The following is an 18,234-nucleotide window of genomic DNA, read 5'->3' on the forward strand; positions in this document are numbered from 1 at the left end:
AAGGTCAAGTTTAATCAAATGGCACATGAGCATTTAAGGGGCAGTTAGATAAGTACATCACGGAGAGAGGAATAGAAGGTTATGATGAAAGCATTAGATGAAGAGTGGTGGGAGGAGGTTTATGTGCAGCACAAATTCTGGCAAGAACCAATTAGGACAAATGGCCTCTTGCTGTCCTGTATATTCCATGTAATTTTATGTAATAACCATCAGAAAATCTAAAAGCTGGCTTTTAATAAATCCCATTCTGTTTGTTTATTGTTCACTTGCATCCACTACATTAAAAACGGAGAGTGTAGAAGATGCAGTGTGATTTCAACCTATGCCTGTGTCCCAATCTTGTTTGCACCCTCCACTGCTATTGTTTTATTATTGGTTAAGAGTTTCATGTATGCAATCTAGGAAAATGTGATTGTGTACCTGGGCAAAAATTAAGTTATCCAATGTCATTCTAACAGGAATCTGCTGTTAAAAAAAAAGAAAGATCTTGAGAGGATAGTTGTATCCTCCCTTTCTGGCACTCCCATTTTCTGTTTCACTGAAAAACATCAAAAATCGAAAATATTGGAAAGAATGGTAGATGCTGTCACTGGCTACACTTAGAAGTCTTGCACGGATCTAAACCAGTGAGTAAATACATTTAAAAAACACTGATGGTGAAGGAAATTGCTGCATTCGTTCTCTTTTCTTTCACACTCACACACCTCAGATAATTACTAAACTGCTCAAGCAAACTAGGAATTAATTTGATGTTGCTTTTTGTTAATCCCAGAGGGGAAAATCTAATTACTGTTACCCGATTCGTTCTGCCAGCAGGGGTGGTACTTCATCTATACCACAACTGGAGAATATACTAGCGATATAATCTTTAACCCTGTGAATAGTAAAGTGGTATTAAAGGTATCTACATAGATGCCACAGATTATCTAGAAATGCTGGAAATTGAAGATGCAGTTAGTGGCTTCACAAGTTCAATTCTACTTTCGCAGTCAGCACCTCAAAATAAATACAAAGAAATAATTTTTGTTGTTTCTAGGTAATACACAGAATAAAACATCTACTTCTGTATCGTTCTTCAAACGTACACTCTCCTTGGCTGGAGAACTTTCTGACTTTATTGGGAGAATTTTTGGGGTGGCGAGAGGGGGCAGGGACCGCTCAGCAACACGTAAAATGACACGCGGTGATGTCGGGCGTGCGTCCCAACGTTACCACGACTCATTTAGATTGTCAGTTCGGCAGGCGCGCAGCCGACTTGGCTGCGCGCCCACCGAACTGTCAAAGGCCTATTAAGGCCATTAGGAAAGTAATTAAAGTTGTTAAGAATGCTGCTCAACTAACCTTAAGGTTGGCGGGCAGGCGAAGAGCCCAGGCGGCCTTCACATTTTTCCATGAAACCTCAACCACGGGCGGGATGAGGTTTCATGAAGGGCTTATTAATTAAATTAAAAATTTTGAACAAATTAATGGACATGTGACAGTTTCACACGAGGGGACATGTACTTAAATTTCTTCTTACCTTTCTTCAATGTTTCATAAGTGAAAATAATCACCTCCGTGCCTCAGGGAGATTTCTGCGCTCATGCACGAAAGAGCGGAGCCCTGACTCAGGGAACTGCCCCCCCCCGCCCGCACAGGGAGCGCACAGCGCTTCCAGGTGTGCGTCACGCTGGGCGGGCCTTAATTGGCTGGCCCACGTAAAGTGACAATGCAGCCCAATTGGGTTCAAGCCCGCCCCCGCACAACCCCCCCGGCCGGGGGAAATTTCTGCTCTATGTAACCTTCCATGAATTATGTATGTGGGAATGGAAAATCAGGTACATTGAAAGGGAATATACTGGTCACTTAAAATCATAGGCATGTGAGGGTGTGCATTTTTGTTGTCTAGCTGAAGGAAATACCCTTATTTGGTTCCACTCTTACCTATCCAATCGTACCCAAAGAATCTCCTCTAATGGCCTCTCTTCCCATTCCAACAAATTTATTTTTATTCATTCACAGGATGTGAGCTTTGCTGGCTGGGCCAGCATTTATTACCCATCCCTAATTTCCCTTGAGAAGGTGGTGGTGAGCTGCCTTCTTGAACCGCTGCAGTCCATGTGGTGTAGGTACACCCTCAGTGCTATTAGGAAGGGAGTTCCAGGATTTTGACCCAATGACAGTGAATGAATGGCAATATATTTCCAAGTCAGGATGGTGAGTTACTTGGAGGGGAACTTCCAGATGTTCCCATCTATCTTCTGCTCTTGTCCTTCTAGGTGGTAGTGGTCGTGGGCTTGGAAAGTGCTGTCGAAGGAGCCTTGGTGAATTCCTGCAGTGCATCTTGTAGATGGCACACACTGCTGCCACTCTGCGTCAGTGGTGGAGGGAGTGAATGTTTGTGGATGTGGTGCCAATCAAGTGGGATGCTTTGTCCTGGACGGTGTCAAGCTTCTTGAGTGTTGTGGGAGCTGCACTGATTCAGGCAAATGGGGAGTATTCCATCACACTCCTGACTTATGCCTTGTAGATGGTGGACAGACTTTGGAGAGTCAGGAGGAGAATTACTCTGTCGCATGATTCTTGGCCTCTGACATGCTCTTGTAGCCACAGTATTTATTTGGCTATTACCACTGCATCAAGTCCATTCTTGGCTCCTACCTCTTGATGAAGGTAAAACATCAGCTTCTACCTGTGCAATGATCATACCTATCTCTGCTTCACCACCACTTCTTTCAATCCCTTCACTGACTCTATGCCTACCTGCCCAATATTCATGTCTGGATGAGCCACAATTTCCTTCGATGAAACAGTTGAAACACAAAAAGCATTGTTTTCAGCATTTTTAACAAATTCTGTTCCCTTGTCACCAAGTCCAATGCACTCCCTGGCCACTACATCAGACTAAACCAACCTGTTCATAACCTTGGTGTCCTATCTGGTCCCATGCTGAACCTTTGACTTTATATTCTCACAATCATAAAGCACTGACTTCCACTTCCATTGCATCTCCCAGCTCAGTTTTCCTATGTTAAAGGTGCTATATAAATGCAAGCTGTTGTTATTTCTTTGAATGAAGGCAATACCGCATGGTAAGTGAAAGTTTGTGTATTTAAGGAGGTCTTTATTCCAATACCTAAAAGCACCAAGCTGGAAAGTGTATCTGCAAGGACAGGGGTGAATTCAATAGTTATTTTTTTCCTCAGTAACTGAATAGCCTGTTTACATTCACTGTCAAGAACCAAACTTGAAGAATGGTAGCTTGGGTTAGTTATCAATGGGTTATAAATGAGTATAACATGAACCAATATCTTCAGAACATAAAAGGTATGGAGAGAAATAAGACTCAGTAAATGCAGCTACTGCCATAAAAACGCACAAAATTGAGCCCCGGTAAACTATTGTTATTCATATTATCTCAGGATTCAGGTGACTGACAGTCGTGAACGGATTAAAGTTTCATGCTTTGCAAGGTTATTCAGAATACCTCAATAACGTTACCACCATGTGATCACTCCCAAAATTAACACTTAGTGAGCAATTGTTGATGTATCATATGATAAACATGAAACAATTCAGTCACAATCATTAGCCCTTTGGTGTGTGTAATATTTGATATCCTACACCGTGCACAATTGGGCACTGCTATTGCCATGACAGCCACTTTCAGTGGAAGGAAAAAGAACAAATCAATTTCAATAAACTTCACAGTGCATGTTAAAAAACAGGCGCATCTTGGATTCAAATTACAGTTAAACGACTTAGGTTTTGCTCTTGTTTACATCATCTGAATGCCTTCATTAGACTGGTGTCTTAAATCATACATTATTGTCCACTGAACACTGGAATCTGACTAAATACTACACCTTATCAGTAACCCCACAAAATGCTGTTTTGTTTTTCACTTCTCAACAGCTGCCTTTTTTCCAAACAAAAGCAATTTAAGTAACAACAGATTCTCACTGGTACAAGTTGACAGATTCAATCACAAAAGTCCGTTTCAGAATCATAATGGCAATCCCTTTGAATATTAAATGTTCATTTCCATGCTAATTTACATATTTAGGAATGTTAATGGTCTCTCAAATGTATAATGATTTCTCGCAAGGCAATTTCCCATTAGAATTTTCAAAAGTCAGGTGATGTGCAGTGCGTCAAGCCACTTCTTTTAAGACAGCACAATCGAACTATGAGATAATAGACCTTCTCCCAATTCCCTCTCTTCCTCCCTGCCACCCTCTTCCTCCACTGCCTCCACCCCAACCCCCAGCCTTTTAGGGCTCTAGCCATCCTCCTTAGTGAGATTGGTGGGACAATGAGCTTGCAGATAACAATTTAAGTGAGCAATCCAACACCATGATTAGACTGTACACAGTTAGGCTAATCCCTGCCTGCTATCATGGTTAGGAACCCAATTAAACTCAAGGTATGTAAGAATTTACACATTTCCTGATTGGGTTAAGGCTTGGAGGCTTCACGAGTGACATTCAGACTTGCTGCACATAAATCATATTATACTATCTAGTCTTTGGGTCGGTATAATTCCAATATGACTAAACAAAAGCAGAATTAAATGTTTTAAAGGGGTTTCATCTCCAAATATAAACAATTCTGAACTTTGATCAATTCCTCTGAAAGGTTTTCTGAACATGGTGCTTGAAGCTGTTATAGCCAACTGGAGGCTGACAATTGCACAATGCTGGGTTAGGCCCAGTTTAGAGAATCCATTGGAGAAACGCTGAAAATCAATAACTGTTCCACACCAGAAGGTTATGGGTTGAAGCCACGCCACAGGATCCGAGCAAATAATCCAGCCTGTCACAAAAATGCAGTACTGTACTGAGGGAATGCTGCATTGTTGTTGATGCCATCCTCAAGTTAAGATATTAAACTGTGGTTCCATCTGTCTATGTAAAAGATCTCACAGTTCTCCTGGTGTCCTGACCAACAACCCTCTCTCATCAAACATCACCAGAAACACAGATTATCCTCGCATTCATTTTATTTGATGCTTTTGGGTCTTGCTATGTGCAAACTGGCACCTTGTGTTTACCTTAAGTGATCGGAGTGTCCTTAGAAAGGAACTAATTGATTGATGGACAACTTTAGAACATGCTGATGACATGAAAGGTACTATATAAATGTAAATTCTTCAGGTCACATATCCTCGTCACCAAAGACCATTTACTTCCAACTCTGAAACATCACCTCTGACCTTACCTTTGCCCACTTCCTGCTGTAACATTCCTTTTGTGCCTTTGTCATCTCCAGATTTAAGTACTCCAATATTTTACTGGCAGGTCTCCCTATCTTCACCCACCATAATCTTCAGTTTATCCACAATTTTAATGTCCTTTAACCAATGCAGCAGCAAGATTAGCTCAGCCATCACACCTGTTCTCGTTGACCTACAATGGTTCCTGATCCTCCAGCGCATCAAATTTTAAATTCTTTCTTTCTCTCTCAGAAATACTGAGGTCTTGTACAGAAAATGGAGTGGTCAACCACTTCTAGAATTATAGGGGTCAATAATATACAGCGGTATGCAGTCTGCTCATGGTGGACTGATTTGCCTGTTTGCCGTAACTGGGATAAATCGAGTAATTTCCAATATCAGGGACATTTCTACTGACAGAAAATCTTCTGAAAGGGTTAAAGTATTATAGCTACGTATTATAATAAAAGATCCACTGAGAATTAATCCTCCCTGATCCCAAAGTCTCTCCAGCCTTTTCATTTTGGCATTTCTACTAAACTGGAGCTATGATGGCACTCACTATTTATCTGAACAACCCAACTGAAAGGAATATTTGTCAAATGAATGATGCTCGATCAGAAGCACTGATAACCAAAGAAACAACAAGTCACTCTCCAGGTGCCATGTCTTCACAATCTAACTTTACACAACAAATTCCACCCCATCCTCCTTAAAGCGATTGATTACATGAACTTCATCAACTCCCTGAAAGCCAGAAACTAGCCAAAAATATGCTGGTTGTGCAGGAGACTTATCCGATAAATCAGTAATTCTGTCCAAACAGACCAATTAAAAAATAACCATGTTACTGAATGTGATTTGCCTGGTTTGTGCAACTGTCTAGACACTGCATTGGTTATAAGTGGCCTACACCCTGCTCGGTAAATTTTGGTCGACTTTTAGAAAAAAATATTAATTTTACTCATGTCCTCATGTTCTACTCTCGCTCTCTCCGCTCTAGGCCGCTGCATGCTGCCACTGACTAAGAGCAGTTCTATGTGTCCCAAAGAAACTCCACTGGAAATAACCAGGACCAGCACCATTCCAAGAGTGGCATCTAGCACATTTGAGATTGCTGGCTGGAGGTGAAGAGCACACAGTTGTAACATGGCTTTCTCAATGTTACCTCAACAAACATGCGTTTATGTAATGCCTTTAACGTAGCTAAGTTCCCCAAAGCACTTCACATTTGGGGGTCAGGCCAGAGAAGGGAATAGGAGAAGGAAATTAGGGGAGCTTGCCAAAGTTAGCATCAGGGAGGTAAAGTTTAAGGACAATTTTGAATGTGGGGAGAGATGCAACAAAATTAGTCACACCTCTTATCGTTTTCAGTACAGCTACTCCAAGATGCATATGGCACTGTTAATAACAGCAAAGATGCTGGCCAGGGAGATAGGCTTTCCTCTTGGGCATAATAGTGACATTTAAAAATATATGTATTTTTCTTCATTAAGTATGGAATTATTTTAAGTAAAGGGTACCTCCCTAGAATTTCCTTCCTCTTTAGGCACATTTAACAGTCTGCCATGATCAAAGCTGAACATACAAATTAGGACAAGGAGGGGGGGAAGGTGAGTTATAGAAGTATATGTAGGACAAGACACAAACTGAAGCAAGAACATATAAAGCAAGAACATGTTGAAGGGATCAAGAGGTCTCATGATACAGAACATGGTGCAGAAAGAGTACAAGAGCAGGGAGGTTATGCTGAGCTTATACAAGACACTAGTTAGACCTCAGCTGGAGTATTGTGTACAGTTCTGGGCGCCACACTGTGGGAAGGATGTGATCGCATTGGAGAAAATGCAGAAGAGGTTCATAAGAATGGTTCCATGGATGAGAAACTTGAGTTATGATGATAGATTGCAGAGGTTGGGACTGTTCTTGGAGAGGAGAAGGCTAAGAGGAGATTTGATAGAGATGTTCAAAATCATGAGGGGGCTGGATAGAGTAGATAGGGAGAAACTGTTCCCGCTTGTCAAGGGATCAAGAACGAGAGGACACAGATTTAAAGTGATTTGCAAAAGAAGCAAGTGTGATGTTAGAAAAAACTTTTTCACCCAGCGAGTAGTTCGAGTTTGGAATATACTGCCTGGAAGTGTGGTGGAAGCAGGTTCAATCGCGGCATTCAAGAGGGCAATAGATGATTATTTGAATAAAACAATGTGCAAGGGTAGGGGGAAAAAGCAGAAGAATGGCACTAAGTCATGATGCTCATTTGGAGAGCCAGTGCAGACACAACGGGCCCAATGGCCTCCCCCTGCACTGTAACAATTCTGTGATTCTATCCTATGAAATGAACAATGGCGCTATATATAAAGAAAGGCTTGCATTTATATAGCGCTTTCATGACTACCAGACGTCTCAAAGTACTTTTGAAGTGCAGTCACTGTCGTAATGTAGGAAACCCAGCAGCCAAGCTTGCACACAACAAGCTCCCACAAACAGTACGATGATAATGACCAGATAATCGGTTTCTTTGATATTAATTTAGGGACATATATTGCCAGGACACCAGGGATAACTCCCACACTTTTCCTTGAAATAGTGCCATGGGATCTACCTGAATGTAACCTGATATTCACAGTGCTAAATAATCCAGATCCAATGGTCATAGAACTGGTCAGGTGGCTCCGGCAGCAAATGACATATGAAGTTGGTGTCACAGACAGAGCAGCCACAATGATGGATAGTCGTACGTGGCAGGTGCCATGGCAGCTGTTAACAGTAGAAAAAAAATCTTGTAATTTAAATTAAAATAATAATTAACTTTATATCTCTGCACATCACAGCAAAAGTATATTGATTTTGATGGGACATTGCTCTGTACTTGTTATAAGGAGCAGCACAAACAACAGATGTTACACTTTCAAAGCTGTTTGGGTTAAGTTTGTCCGGATGTGGTCAGCTATTCTCAGTTGCGTTTTACTGCCCCCTACTGGAAGCACTCAGTCCCAAACTATATTTTCTTTTGTTGAGAATGGGTCAAGGGGAGAGAAAGAAAATTCACTGTACACAACTGTGTTTAGCAGGGAAACGCTCACATCTTAGTAAAATTGAAGACTATTTGTATCTAATGAGTTTTACAATTTGCTTTGCTTTCACAAAATCGAGTACAGCAACGTTTATGGAGTGATTGGAGTGAGTTGGTTAATCAGAAATCTCCTCTTGCCCAATATTTCGCTCAAGAATTTTTATCTCAACTCTTTTTAAATGCTTACTCCATGTTAAAGTCTCCATTTGATAATGTAATTTTTCCACAGTTTTTCAATAAAAATGGTTCAATAGACAATAATCTTCTATAATTAATATGTAACTATAATAATTATTGCTAGTGTATTTGCCAGTAATCAGCTCCTGGGGAACAAATATAAATCTGGGAGCACAATATTATTAAGTCAAGCTGGTGCTCAGCTCCAAAATCATTATTGTCTCCATTATTACTTTTTAATGTACACGGTGCCACATCTCCAGTGAACTCGGCACACCTAACATACAATTAATTTTTTTTAAATTAACAAGTTTTAAAGCTAGAGTCTACTTTTAATTCAAAACACTTGATTCAACTTCTGAATTTTTTTTAGCACGCAATTCTTACCCAGCTTAACATATTCTTACCCAGTTTAACATTTCTTAATTCAACTTTGATTGTCCCAAGTTTTTCTAGTGCAAAGAAACAACTTTACATTATCACAATTGTCAGTATACATTATTATAAAAATGACAAAATGTCTTCCCACAGGTTGAAAGCAGCAGCTCAGCCTTGCTGTTTAGCTGACTTTTATAAAGCAATCAAGTTGTGCTCCTGTGGTTTAAGATGTCGTCAGAACTGCTGAAGTAAATTATCACCTTGTAACATTGCCAGTCATTGGTTTTTCATTTACAGTTCAACTTGTACTCAGTCTTTACAAATTCACCATTCATGACATATTCTTGCCACAGATTATTAATGTACCATTATACAAGGAACCTGATAGAGAATGGGATCAGAAGCAGAGACAGGGGTTGGAGAAAGCCACAGTGGAAACGAGGTAAAATAAAGATAATCTTATTAGGTGTCATTACCATGCAGTGAATAAATTAAATGTTCAGGCTCCATGCCCAATTGAAATCATCCTAAGATCTCTAATGTTCTAAGGGTTTCTTGGACTGAATTTGGAAGAGCTGTAATTTTAGGGTAAATCATACAATTTTACTTAAAAACGAAAATTTAGGCTACATGAACAAATTTTATTGGTTTCTTTATAATAGAGTAGCTACGTTTAAAAAATACTCATACCTCATATTCAAAACCATCACCTAGAGTGCCCACATCTATGTGCAGGTTTTTCATGAGCTGAGCAGTATCGGGAGCACTCTGTGGAAATAAATGATATGTACAGTATTGGTTATTAATTTGGAAGTCCTCAAAGGCCCTTTCTACCCCTTCCCCCAACTTAACAAGCTGCCAGCAATCCCACACCAGCACCTTGTCCAAGCAGAGATTTACATTACATTTATCAGAGTTCCTATTAAACTATAATGTCTTTGTTGAATGAAATACACCATTAAATGGTATTCAGGTGAAGTTAGTGCTCTCTTATGCAATAACAAAGTCAAGGAGCTAAGCAGCAACAGTCAAATCATTTTTTCATAAAATCAGCAGGAAAGATGCTATTTTTGTCTACAAATGCCAACTTAAGGCATATCAACCCATTGTGCATAAATAATGTATACGATATTAATATTCAGAAACATCATGCAACAATTCAATTTTCATAAGAGTGTCTGATCAAGACTCATTGTTGTCACATGGTTCATGGTTCAATGGCAAAATAATAAAGGACCAACGATATATGTGTGGCACAGAACCTAACTCTGAGGTTCCTTAGATTGCTAGTTAATTTTCCCAATTTTTCTAAAGAAGACTGATGAAAATAGAGCAATAGCTTTTAAATGTTTTCATGCAGGAGACTCCTTACAAAGACGCTCATATTCCCAGGCATCTCCTGTAAATACTGGCAGATGGAAAAGAGTTATTGCTAAACAAAGGGAAAGTTCAGAAACTTTTAATTCACACTCTATAATAGAAATACTGTTGGTAAGTCAACCAATGGAGAAAAAACACTGAAAAAAGATTGAACACAGAATTCTGAAGGCATTTTGCTTACATGCAGTGTCGGTCAAATGCTCTTGCGACCTTCTTGGGAGCCCAACACAGAGCCATTGGGGATAAAGGTCATGGTTTGAATGTCAGCTTCTATTTGACCATTAAATTTGCCCTTTAAAAAAAATTTGGGCAATGCTGGAAAAGCTGCATCTAGTGCCCATATGTGCTGCCTTGCTTGACAGTGGTCCTTTTCAAGAGTAACTTGTTTGTGCCACTGGTTGGGCATCAAGGGTTAACCACACAATGTAGAACTGGAGTCATATATAGGCCAGCTGGTGGGCTCCCTTCCCTAAAGGACCCAATGAAAGAGTTGGATTTTTAATGACATTCTGGTCATTTTAATGGTAGTTTGTCTTGTGACAGTTCACAAATTACCTGATTTATTCAATTTAACTTGTTATAAAGTCGAGGGAGAGCATTAGCTTTTAAAAAAATTCAAACTTCTTATAATAAATAACTTTTCCGTTATTTCCAGAAAGAACTACACCGCAAGGTTTCAAGTTTAAAGCAAAGACTTTTGCTGTACAAGAATTAAGCAAAGCAAGTACTACAAATTGAACACTATGTTTTGCAAATCCTTATTCTTCAAACCTTAAATTCTTAACAGGCCACTTCCCGTTCTGTTTTTAACTCCATCCAAGAGTTCTGGCACTTAAGACTTACAGAGCTCCCTCTCTACGAGGATTCCACATCTGGTCTCTTTCACTAGCTTTGCCAGGCAGATCAGACAATTTTAATTTGTCAGGAATTTTGCCTGAGGTGATCTCATTGAAACGTATAAAGATCCTGAGGGGACTTGACAGGATGGATACTAAGAGGCTGTTTCCCCTTGTGGGAGAGTCTAGAAGTAGGGGATACAATTCAAAAATTAGAAGTCTCCCATTTATGACTGAGATGAGGAGAACTTTTTTCTCCCACAGGGTCATTAGTCTGTGGAATTCTCGGAGTAGATTTTTGATCGAAGAGGGAGTCAAGAGTTATGGGGGCATTGTTTTTTTTTAATTCATTCAAGGAATTCACTGGCTGGGCCAGCATGTATTACCCATCCCTAGTTGCCCTTGAGAAGGTGGTGGTGAGCTGCCTTCTTGAACTACTGCAGTCCAATGTAGTGTAGGTACACCCACGGTGCTGTTAGGAAGGGAGTTTCAGGATTTTGACCCAGCGACAGTGAAGGAACGGCGATATATTTCCAAGTCAGGATGGTGTGTGGCTTGGAGGGGAACTTCTAGGTGGTGGTTTTCCCAACTATTTGCTGCCTTTGTCCTAGGTGGTATTTTTTGTCCTAGGTCATGGGTTTGGAAAGTGCTGTCTTAGGAGCCTTGGTGAATTCCCGTAGTGCATCTTGTAGATGGTACACACTGCTGCTACTGTGTGTCGGTGGTGGAGGGAGTGCATGTTTGTGGATGCGGTGTCAATCAAGTGGGCTGCTTTGTCCTGGATGGTGTCAAGCTTCTTGAGTGTTGTGGGAGCTGCACTCATCCAGGCAAGTGGAGAGTATTCCATCACGCTCCTGACTTGCGTCTTATAGATGGTGAACAGGCTTTCGTGAGTCAGGAGGTGAGTTACTCGTCGCACGATTCCTAGCCTCTGACCTACTCTTGTAGCCACAGTATTTATATGGCTAGTCCAGTTTAGTTTCTGGTCAATGGTAACCCTCAGGATGTTGATAGTGGGGGATTCAATGATGGTAATGCCATTGAACGTCAAGGGGCAATGGTTAAATTCTCTCTTGTTGGAGATGGTCATTGCCTGGCATTTGTGTGGCGCGAATGTTACTTGCTACTTGTCAGCCCAAGCCTGGATACTGTCCAGGTCTTGCTACATTTGGACATGGACTGCTTCAGTATCTGAGGAGATGCAAGTGGTGCTGAATATTGTGCAATCATTAGCAAACATTCTCACTTCTGACCTTATGATGGAAGGAAGGTCATTGATGAAGCAGCTGAAGATGGTTGCGCCGAGGACACTAGCCTGCGGAACTCCTGCAGTGAAGTCCCAGAGCTGAGATGGCTGACCTCCAACAACCACAACCATCTTCCTTTGTGCTAGGTATGACTCCAACCAGTGGAGAGTTTTCCCCCCCAATTCCCATTGACTCCAGTTTTGCTGGGGGTCCTTGATGCCACACTTGGTCAAATGCGGCCTTGATGTCAAGGGCAGTCTCTCTCACCTCACCCCACCTCTGGAGTTCGGCTCTTTTGTCCATGTTTGAACCAAAGCTGGCGGAACCCAAGCTGGGCATCAGTGAGCAGGTTATTGCTAAGCAAGTGCCACTTGATAGCACTGTTGATGACCCCTTCCATTACTTTACTGGTGATCGACAGTAGGCTGATGGGGCGGTAACTGGCCAGGTTGGATTTATCCTGCTTTTTGTTTACAGGACATACCTTTTCGACATAGCCGGCTAGATACCAGTGTTGTCGCTGTACTGGAACAGCTTGGCGAGGGGCGCAGCAAGTTCTGGAGCACAGGTCTTCAGTGCTATTGCTGGAATATTGTCAGGACCCATAGCCTTTGCAGTAACCAGTGCCTTCAGTTGTTTCTTGATAGCATGCGGAATGAATTGAATTGGCTGAAGACTGGCATCTGTGATGCTGGGAACCTCCGAGGAGGCCGAGGTGGATCATCCACTCAGCACTTCTGGCTGACGATTGTAGCAAATGCTTCAGCCTTATCTTTTACACTGATGTGCTGGGCTCTCCCATCATTGAGGATGAAGATACTTGTGGAGCCTCCTCCTCCAGTGAGTTGTTTAATTGTCCACCACCATTCACGACTGGATGTAGCAGGACTGCAGAGCTTAGATATGATCCACGGTTGTGGGATCGCTTAGCTCTGTCTATTACTTGCTGCTCATGCTGTTTGGCATGCAAGTGGTCCTGTGTTATAGCTTCACCAGGTTGACACCTCATTTTTATGTATGCCTAGTGTTGTTCCTGGCATGCCTTCCTGCACGCTTCATTGAACCAGGGTTGATCCCCTGGCTTGAATGGTAGAGTGGGGGATATATCTAGCCATGAGGTTACAGGTTGTGTTCGAATACAATTCTGCTGTTGCTGATGGCCCACAGTACCTCATGGATGCCCAGTCTTAAGTTACCAGGTCTGTTTGAAATCTATCCCATTTAGCACGGCGGTAGAGAAGACAGGATTTCATCTCCATAGTGACTGGGCAGTAGTCACTCCTACCGATACTGTCATGGACAGATGCCTCTGTGGCAGGCAGGTTGGTGAGGATGAGGTCAAGTATGCTTTTCCTTCTAGTTGGTTCCCTCACCACCTGCCACAGAACCAGTCTATCAGTTATGTCCTTTAGGATTCGGCTAGCTCAGTCACTTATAGTACTACCGAGCCGCGCTTGGTGACGGACATTGTCCCCACCCAGAGTAGATTCTGGACCCTTGCCACCCTCAGTGCTTCCTCCAAGTGGTGCTCAATATGGAGGAGTACTGATTATCAGCTGAGGGAGGGCGGTACATGATAATCAGCCCGTGTTTGACCTGATGCCATGAGACTTCATGGGATCCGGAGTCAATTTTGAGGACTCCTAGAGCAACTCCCTCCCGAATCTATACCTCTGCTGGGTCTGCCCTACCGATGGGACAGGGCATACCCAGGGATGGCGGACATTAGTTTGTATGTGTTTATGACTGTCAGGCTGTTGCTTGACTAGTCTGTGAGAGAGCTCTCCCAATTTTGGTACTAGCCCCTCAGACGTTAGTAAGGGGGACTTGATAGTAAGGATGTTAGTAAGGTCGAAAGGGCTGAGTTTACTATTGTTGTTTCCAGTGCCTAGGTCGATGCCGGGTTGTCTGTCCGGTTTCATTCCTTTTTTGAGATTATGTAGCGGTTTGATACAACTGAGTGGCTTGCTAGGCCCTAAAGGAAGGATGTTTTCTTTTAATTCGTTGGTGGGATGTGGGTGTCACTGGCTAGGCCAACATTTATTACCCATCCCTAACTGCCCTTGTTTAGAGGGCATTTAAGAGTCAACCACATTGATGTGGGTCTGGAGTCACATGTAGGCCAGACCAGGTTAGACCAGGTCAGGCTAGGTAAGGATGGCAGATTTCCTTCCTTAAAGGACGCTAATGAACGAACTGGGTTTTTACAATAATCGACAATGGGTTCATGGTCATTATTAGATTTTTAGGTCCAGATTTTTATTGAATTCAAATTCCGCCATCTGCCGTGGCGGGATTCGAACCCGAGTCCCCAGCGCAATACCCTGGTTCTCTGGATTACTAGTCCAGCGCCAATACCTCTACACTATCACTTCCCCATAAATCAAGAATTATGGGGGGCATTGTTGGATGGAGCTGAGGCCACAATCAAATTAGCATGTCGTTATCGAATGGCGGAGAAGGCTCGAGGGCCAAATGGCCTCTCCTGCGTCTAACTCTTCTGCTTTTGTATGACATTTCATTTCGAGCATGGGATCTGCTTGTAATTTCTGCTCAGTGACTTCAATTTAGAAACACCCCTTGTTCCTAATGGCCTCTATGCTTCAGAAGATACACCATTGGCTCCTCACAGCCATCCAAGCTGACTGCTACTTCCGTGAGAAAAACAAACAGATAAACCCTAAGCAAAAGACTGCCTCCCTACAGTCTATCCTCACAGCACACCTGATATGTTCCAGATAGAGATTTCAATTAATTAACTTCAATTTTAAACTGATCCTTTGATCTGAAAAATATATAAATACTTCACCTGTTGCTTCTAAACCTTTCTTTGATCTGGGACCCACATGAATAAATTAAACCTCTTATGGAGACAACTGGACATCTTGTCTCTACCAAGACTCAAAAAGGGGTAACCCATTGTTTAATGTTTTCGCACTTACATCTCTGACCTCTTTAAGTAAAGATGGACTATCCTTTGAATTATCTTAGGGGTGTTTGAGAGCTTCTCAAGCCCAGCTTTTTTTCCTGCTTGTCTTACATTTAAAAATTCAATTCTCAAACTACAAGTTATATCCCTAAACCATATGAATCATGAAATTACATATTCATAACAAATTTCACAGTTGCTTTTGTGAGAATGCAACACATCACTTCGGGAAAGCTATTTTAGTATCATAACCATTAGACTTCTATATCTACCTTCTCTCCGCTCAGGTCCTCATCATCTTCACTGAAGTCTGCCAGGTTCATGGAGATCTTCCCTTCGTGCTTTTCTCCCAAAAGACTTGATGAGAGGCCTCCTGTTTTAGGGATCTTTCAAGATTGGAAATGGTTATTAAAAGCGCAATAAATTTGTGCTGAAATATGTAAACATTTTGATGAAAATAAGCTACTTTTACATTCAAAATATGCAATTTCACGTCTGATGGCAGCAGAGACCCAATATTTCTTTGTACTGAAGTTATAACATTCTAATATTTAGGAGAGTGTGACTGAGAGAAAAACCCGGAGCAGAGAAACAACCGCAGTGCCAGCAGTTTTAGGGCTTCTGTTGAATATTTCATAAAATAACAAAAGAAATATTAGCAGCAAATTGGAGACTACGGACAGAATGGTCCCAGGTTTGCACTAAGTGTGATATCAGGCCTGAAAAAATTCATTTTGCCTATTGACCACAATGGCAGGTTTTTGCGCTGTATCCTCCCATTCCTGGCATGTCCCACCTCATTAATAATGCGTCCGCGAGAAACACTCTGGATCACTGGCAGGGCGACCTCTGATTCGCGCATCCCGCTGTCAGCTCAGGCCTTCAATAATCCAGGCGCCACATTTAAAGGGCGTCCCTGCACAGAACTAGCTCCCTCTAAGGGATCGAAAGTTGCTGCAAAGTCGTGGCAGCCAAAGGGAGGGAACATGCTGCCCCAAATTTAGTGATGCCTCCCTCGGGCACCTACTGGGTGCAGTGGAGGCCCGAATTGAAGTCCTCTGCCCCCACTCTGGGCAAAAACCAGCTAGCAAGGTCACTAGTACACAGGGATCTCGCTCACTGCCAGTTCTTGGGACATCACCGTTCACTCTCTCACACACGCCTTCACCTGCCCTACGCATCGTGTCTTCATCCTGTCCATGGCACCACTCACCACCCACATACGCCAGGCTTCCTTCTCATCTGGCCTGCAGGCTTCCTGCTTATGCTCTCTCCATCTGTTTTCATGCAGGACAAGCTGGCACACAACAAAAGGGAGAGGTCGCAGACTGGTGGAGGAATGCCCGACATCAAGGTCCTCAGAGTTAGGGTATAGCAGTCAGCAAGCTGCCTCCAGCACCGCTGTGGATGTCGGGGGAGCACCAAGGTGTAGTTGGCAGGGTTAGGAAGGTTTGGAAGATTTAATTGTACAGCCTGGGCACGGGTGTTAATCTCTTGTACATAATGTTCATGATTGTAAATAAACTCCCAAGAATGTCTCCTTGCCTATGGCTCCTTGTTCTGATGAGCAGTGTTCCTGTCACTCAGATGTGAAACCTTGGCTCCTGCACAAGATAGAGGAAGGGACTCAGTGAAGGGCCTCTTCCCTGTACAGTGTGTAACCTTCAGACAAGTGATGGTCCGGCTTCACACTCACTGGACACATTAGTGATGCCTGCACCTAAATGGCGCTTGTTATTACTGCCAGAATGTCATGGGCAGGTGTCACAGAGTTCCGTCATTCTCTCTGTGCTCACAGCACCTTTGAGGTGGGGCTGGCCCCCATCTCTTCAGCAGTTGTGATCGGTGATGCTGTGCTCCTGGAGAGGTCAGGTGCTGAAGGCTGACAGGTGCATTTAAAGTTTCACGGCTGCGTCTCCATGGTATGACCCTGATCACAGAGCGCAAGCGAGCTGCTCTCAGCCAGATAGGAGTTAAGACATTCACATAGCCTATGTGAAGATCTATGGCGTGTCCTCATTGCCTGTCATCATCATCCTCCTGGAATCTTGCAATTATTAGGGCCTCTGCTGCGTCACCATGACATGAGCATGGGTACGAGGGTATGTGTGCTACCATTAGCCACACAGGAATCAGACGTTCACAGACGCAAGATGAGGGTGTCAGGATGGTCCTCAGTGCATCTCATCATCATCCTCATAAGTCTAGCGCCTATGAGGGCCTCCTGAGCACACCTGCCTCGTCTAGCCTGTGCATTGGCCTCATCGCCGGCATCCTCACCTTCGAGGACCTCATCATCGTCATCCCCTTCGACAATCTCTTCATCGGAGGAGACGTGCAGTTCTTCCATCTCCTCCTCAGCCTGGTCCTCCCCCTCGTTGTGGAGCGTGCAGCAAATGACGATATTGTGCAACACCTTCAATGGACTGTATTGCAGTGTTGCACCAGGTCTGTCGAGGCACCGGAACCTCATTTTCAAAACGCCAATCATTTGCTCCAAAGTCCAGGTCACGGCCTGAACCTCGTCATATCATCGCTCTGCTGTAGTTTGAGGCCGCAACACAGGCATCATCGGTCACATCCTCTGCGGGTAGCCCTTGTAATCGAGGAGCCAACCCTGCAGCCAACCCTGGAAGGTGTCAGGGATCTGAGACCTGCTAAGAATGTAGGAGTCGTGGACAATCCCTGGGAATCGTGTGCCGACCTGCAGGATGCATTTGTGGTGGTCGCACACCAGCTGAACATTCAGCAAGTGGAAGCCCTTGCAGTTGACATGGTTGACTGCTTGTTGCCATGGAGATCTAAGCGCCACGTGAGTGCAGTCGATGGCGCCCTGCACCTGTGGAAAACCTGAGATCTGCGCAAATCCCAGCGCTCGTGCTTCCTGGCTCCTGATCCTGGGCAAAAAGCACAAAGTTCTGTGCTTTCACGAATATGACAGCCGTGACCCCCTGGATGCACTTGTGCATTCTGCACAGGTCACCTGTGGAGCCCATGAAGGAGCCACTGATGCAAAA

General features: G+C 43.1%; 1 protein-coding gene across 9 annotated transcripts in view; it reads right to left on the minus strand.

The window, feature by feature from the left end:
• cep164 (centrosomal protein 164) overlaps positions 1 to 18,234 on the minus strand; it is a 209,497-nt gene that overhangs the window by 106,200 nt on the left and 85,063 nt on the right. For 8 of the 9 annotated variants that reach the window (XM_078532883.1, XM_078532867.1, XM_078532859.1 and 5 more), the window contains 2 exons: positions 15,490 to 15,603; positions 9,516 to 9,593 (listed from right to left, as the gene is read on the minus strand). In XM_078532883.1, the coding sequence (XP_078389009.1) occupies positions 9,516 to 9,593; positions 15,490 to 15,603 (192 nt within the window). Of the gene's footprint in view, positions 1 to 9,515; positions 9,594 to 10,976; positions 11,188 to 15,489; positions 15,604 to 18,234 lie in introns of those variants that run through there. The other variant, XM_078532875.1, reaches the window with a different exon arrangement.

The sequence above is a fragment of the Cetorhinus maximus genome, chromosome 2, assembly GCF_964194155.1.
Source record: "Cetorhinus maximus chromosome 2, sCetMax3.hap1.1, whole genome shotgun sequence".
In the NCBI taxonomy this organism is placed as follows: Eukaryota; Metazoa; Chordata; class Chondrichthyes; order Lamniformes; family Cetorhinidae; genus Cetorhinus; species Cetorhinus maximus.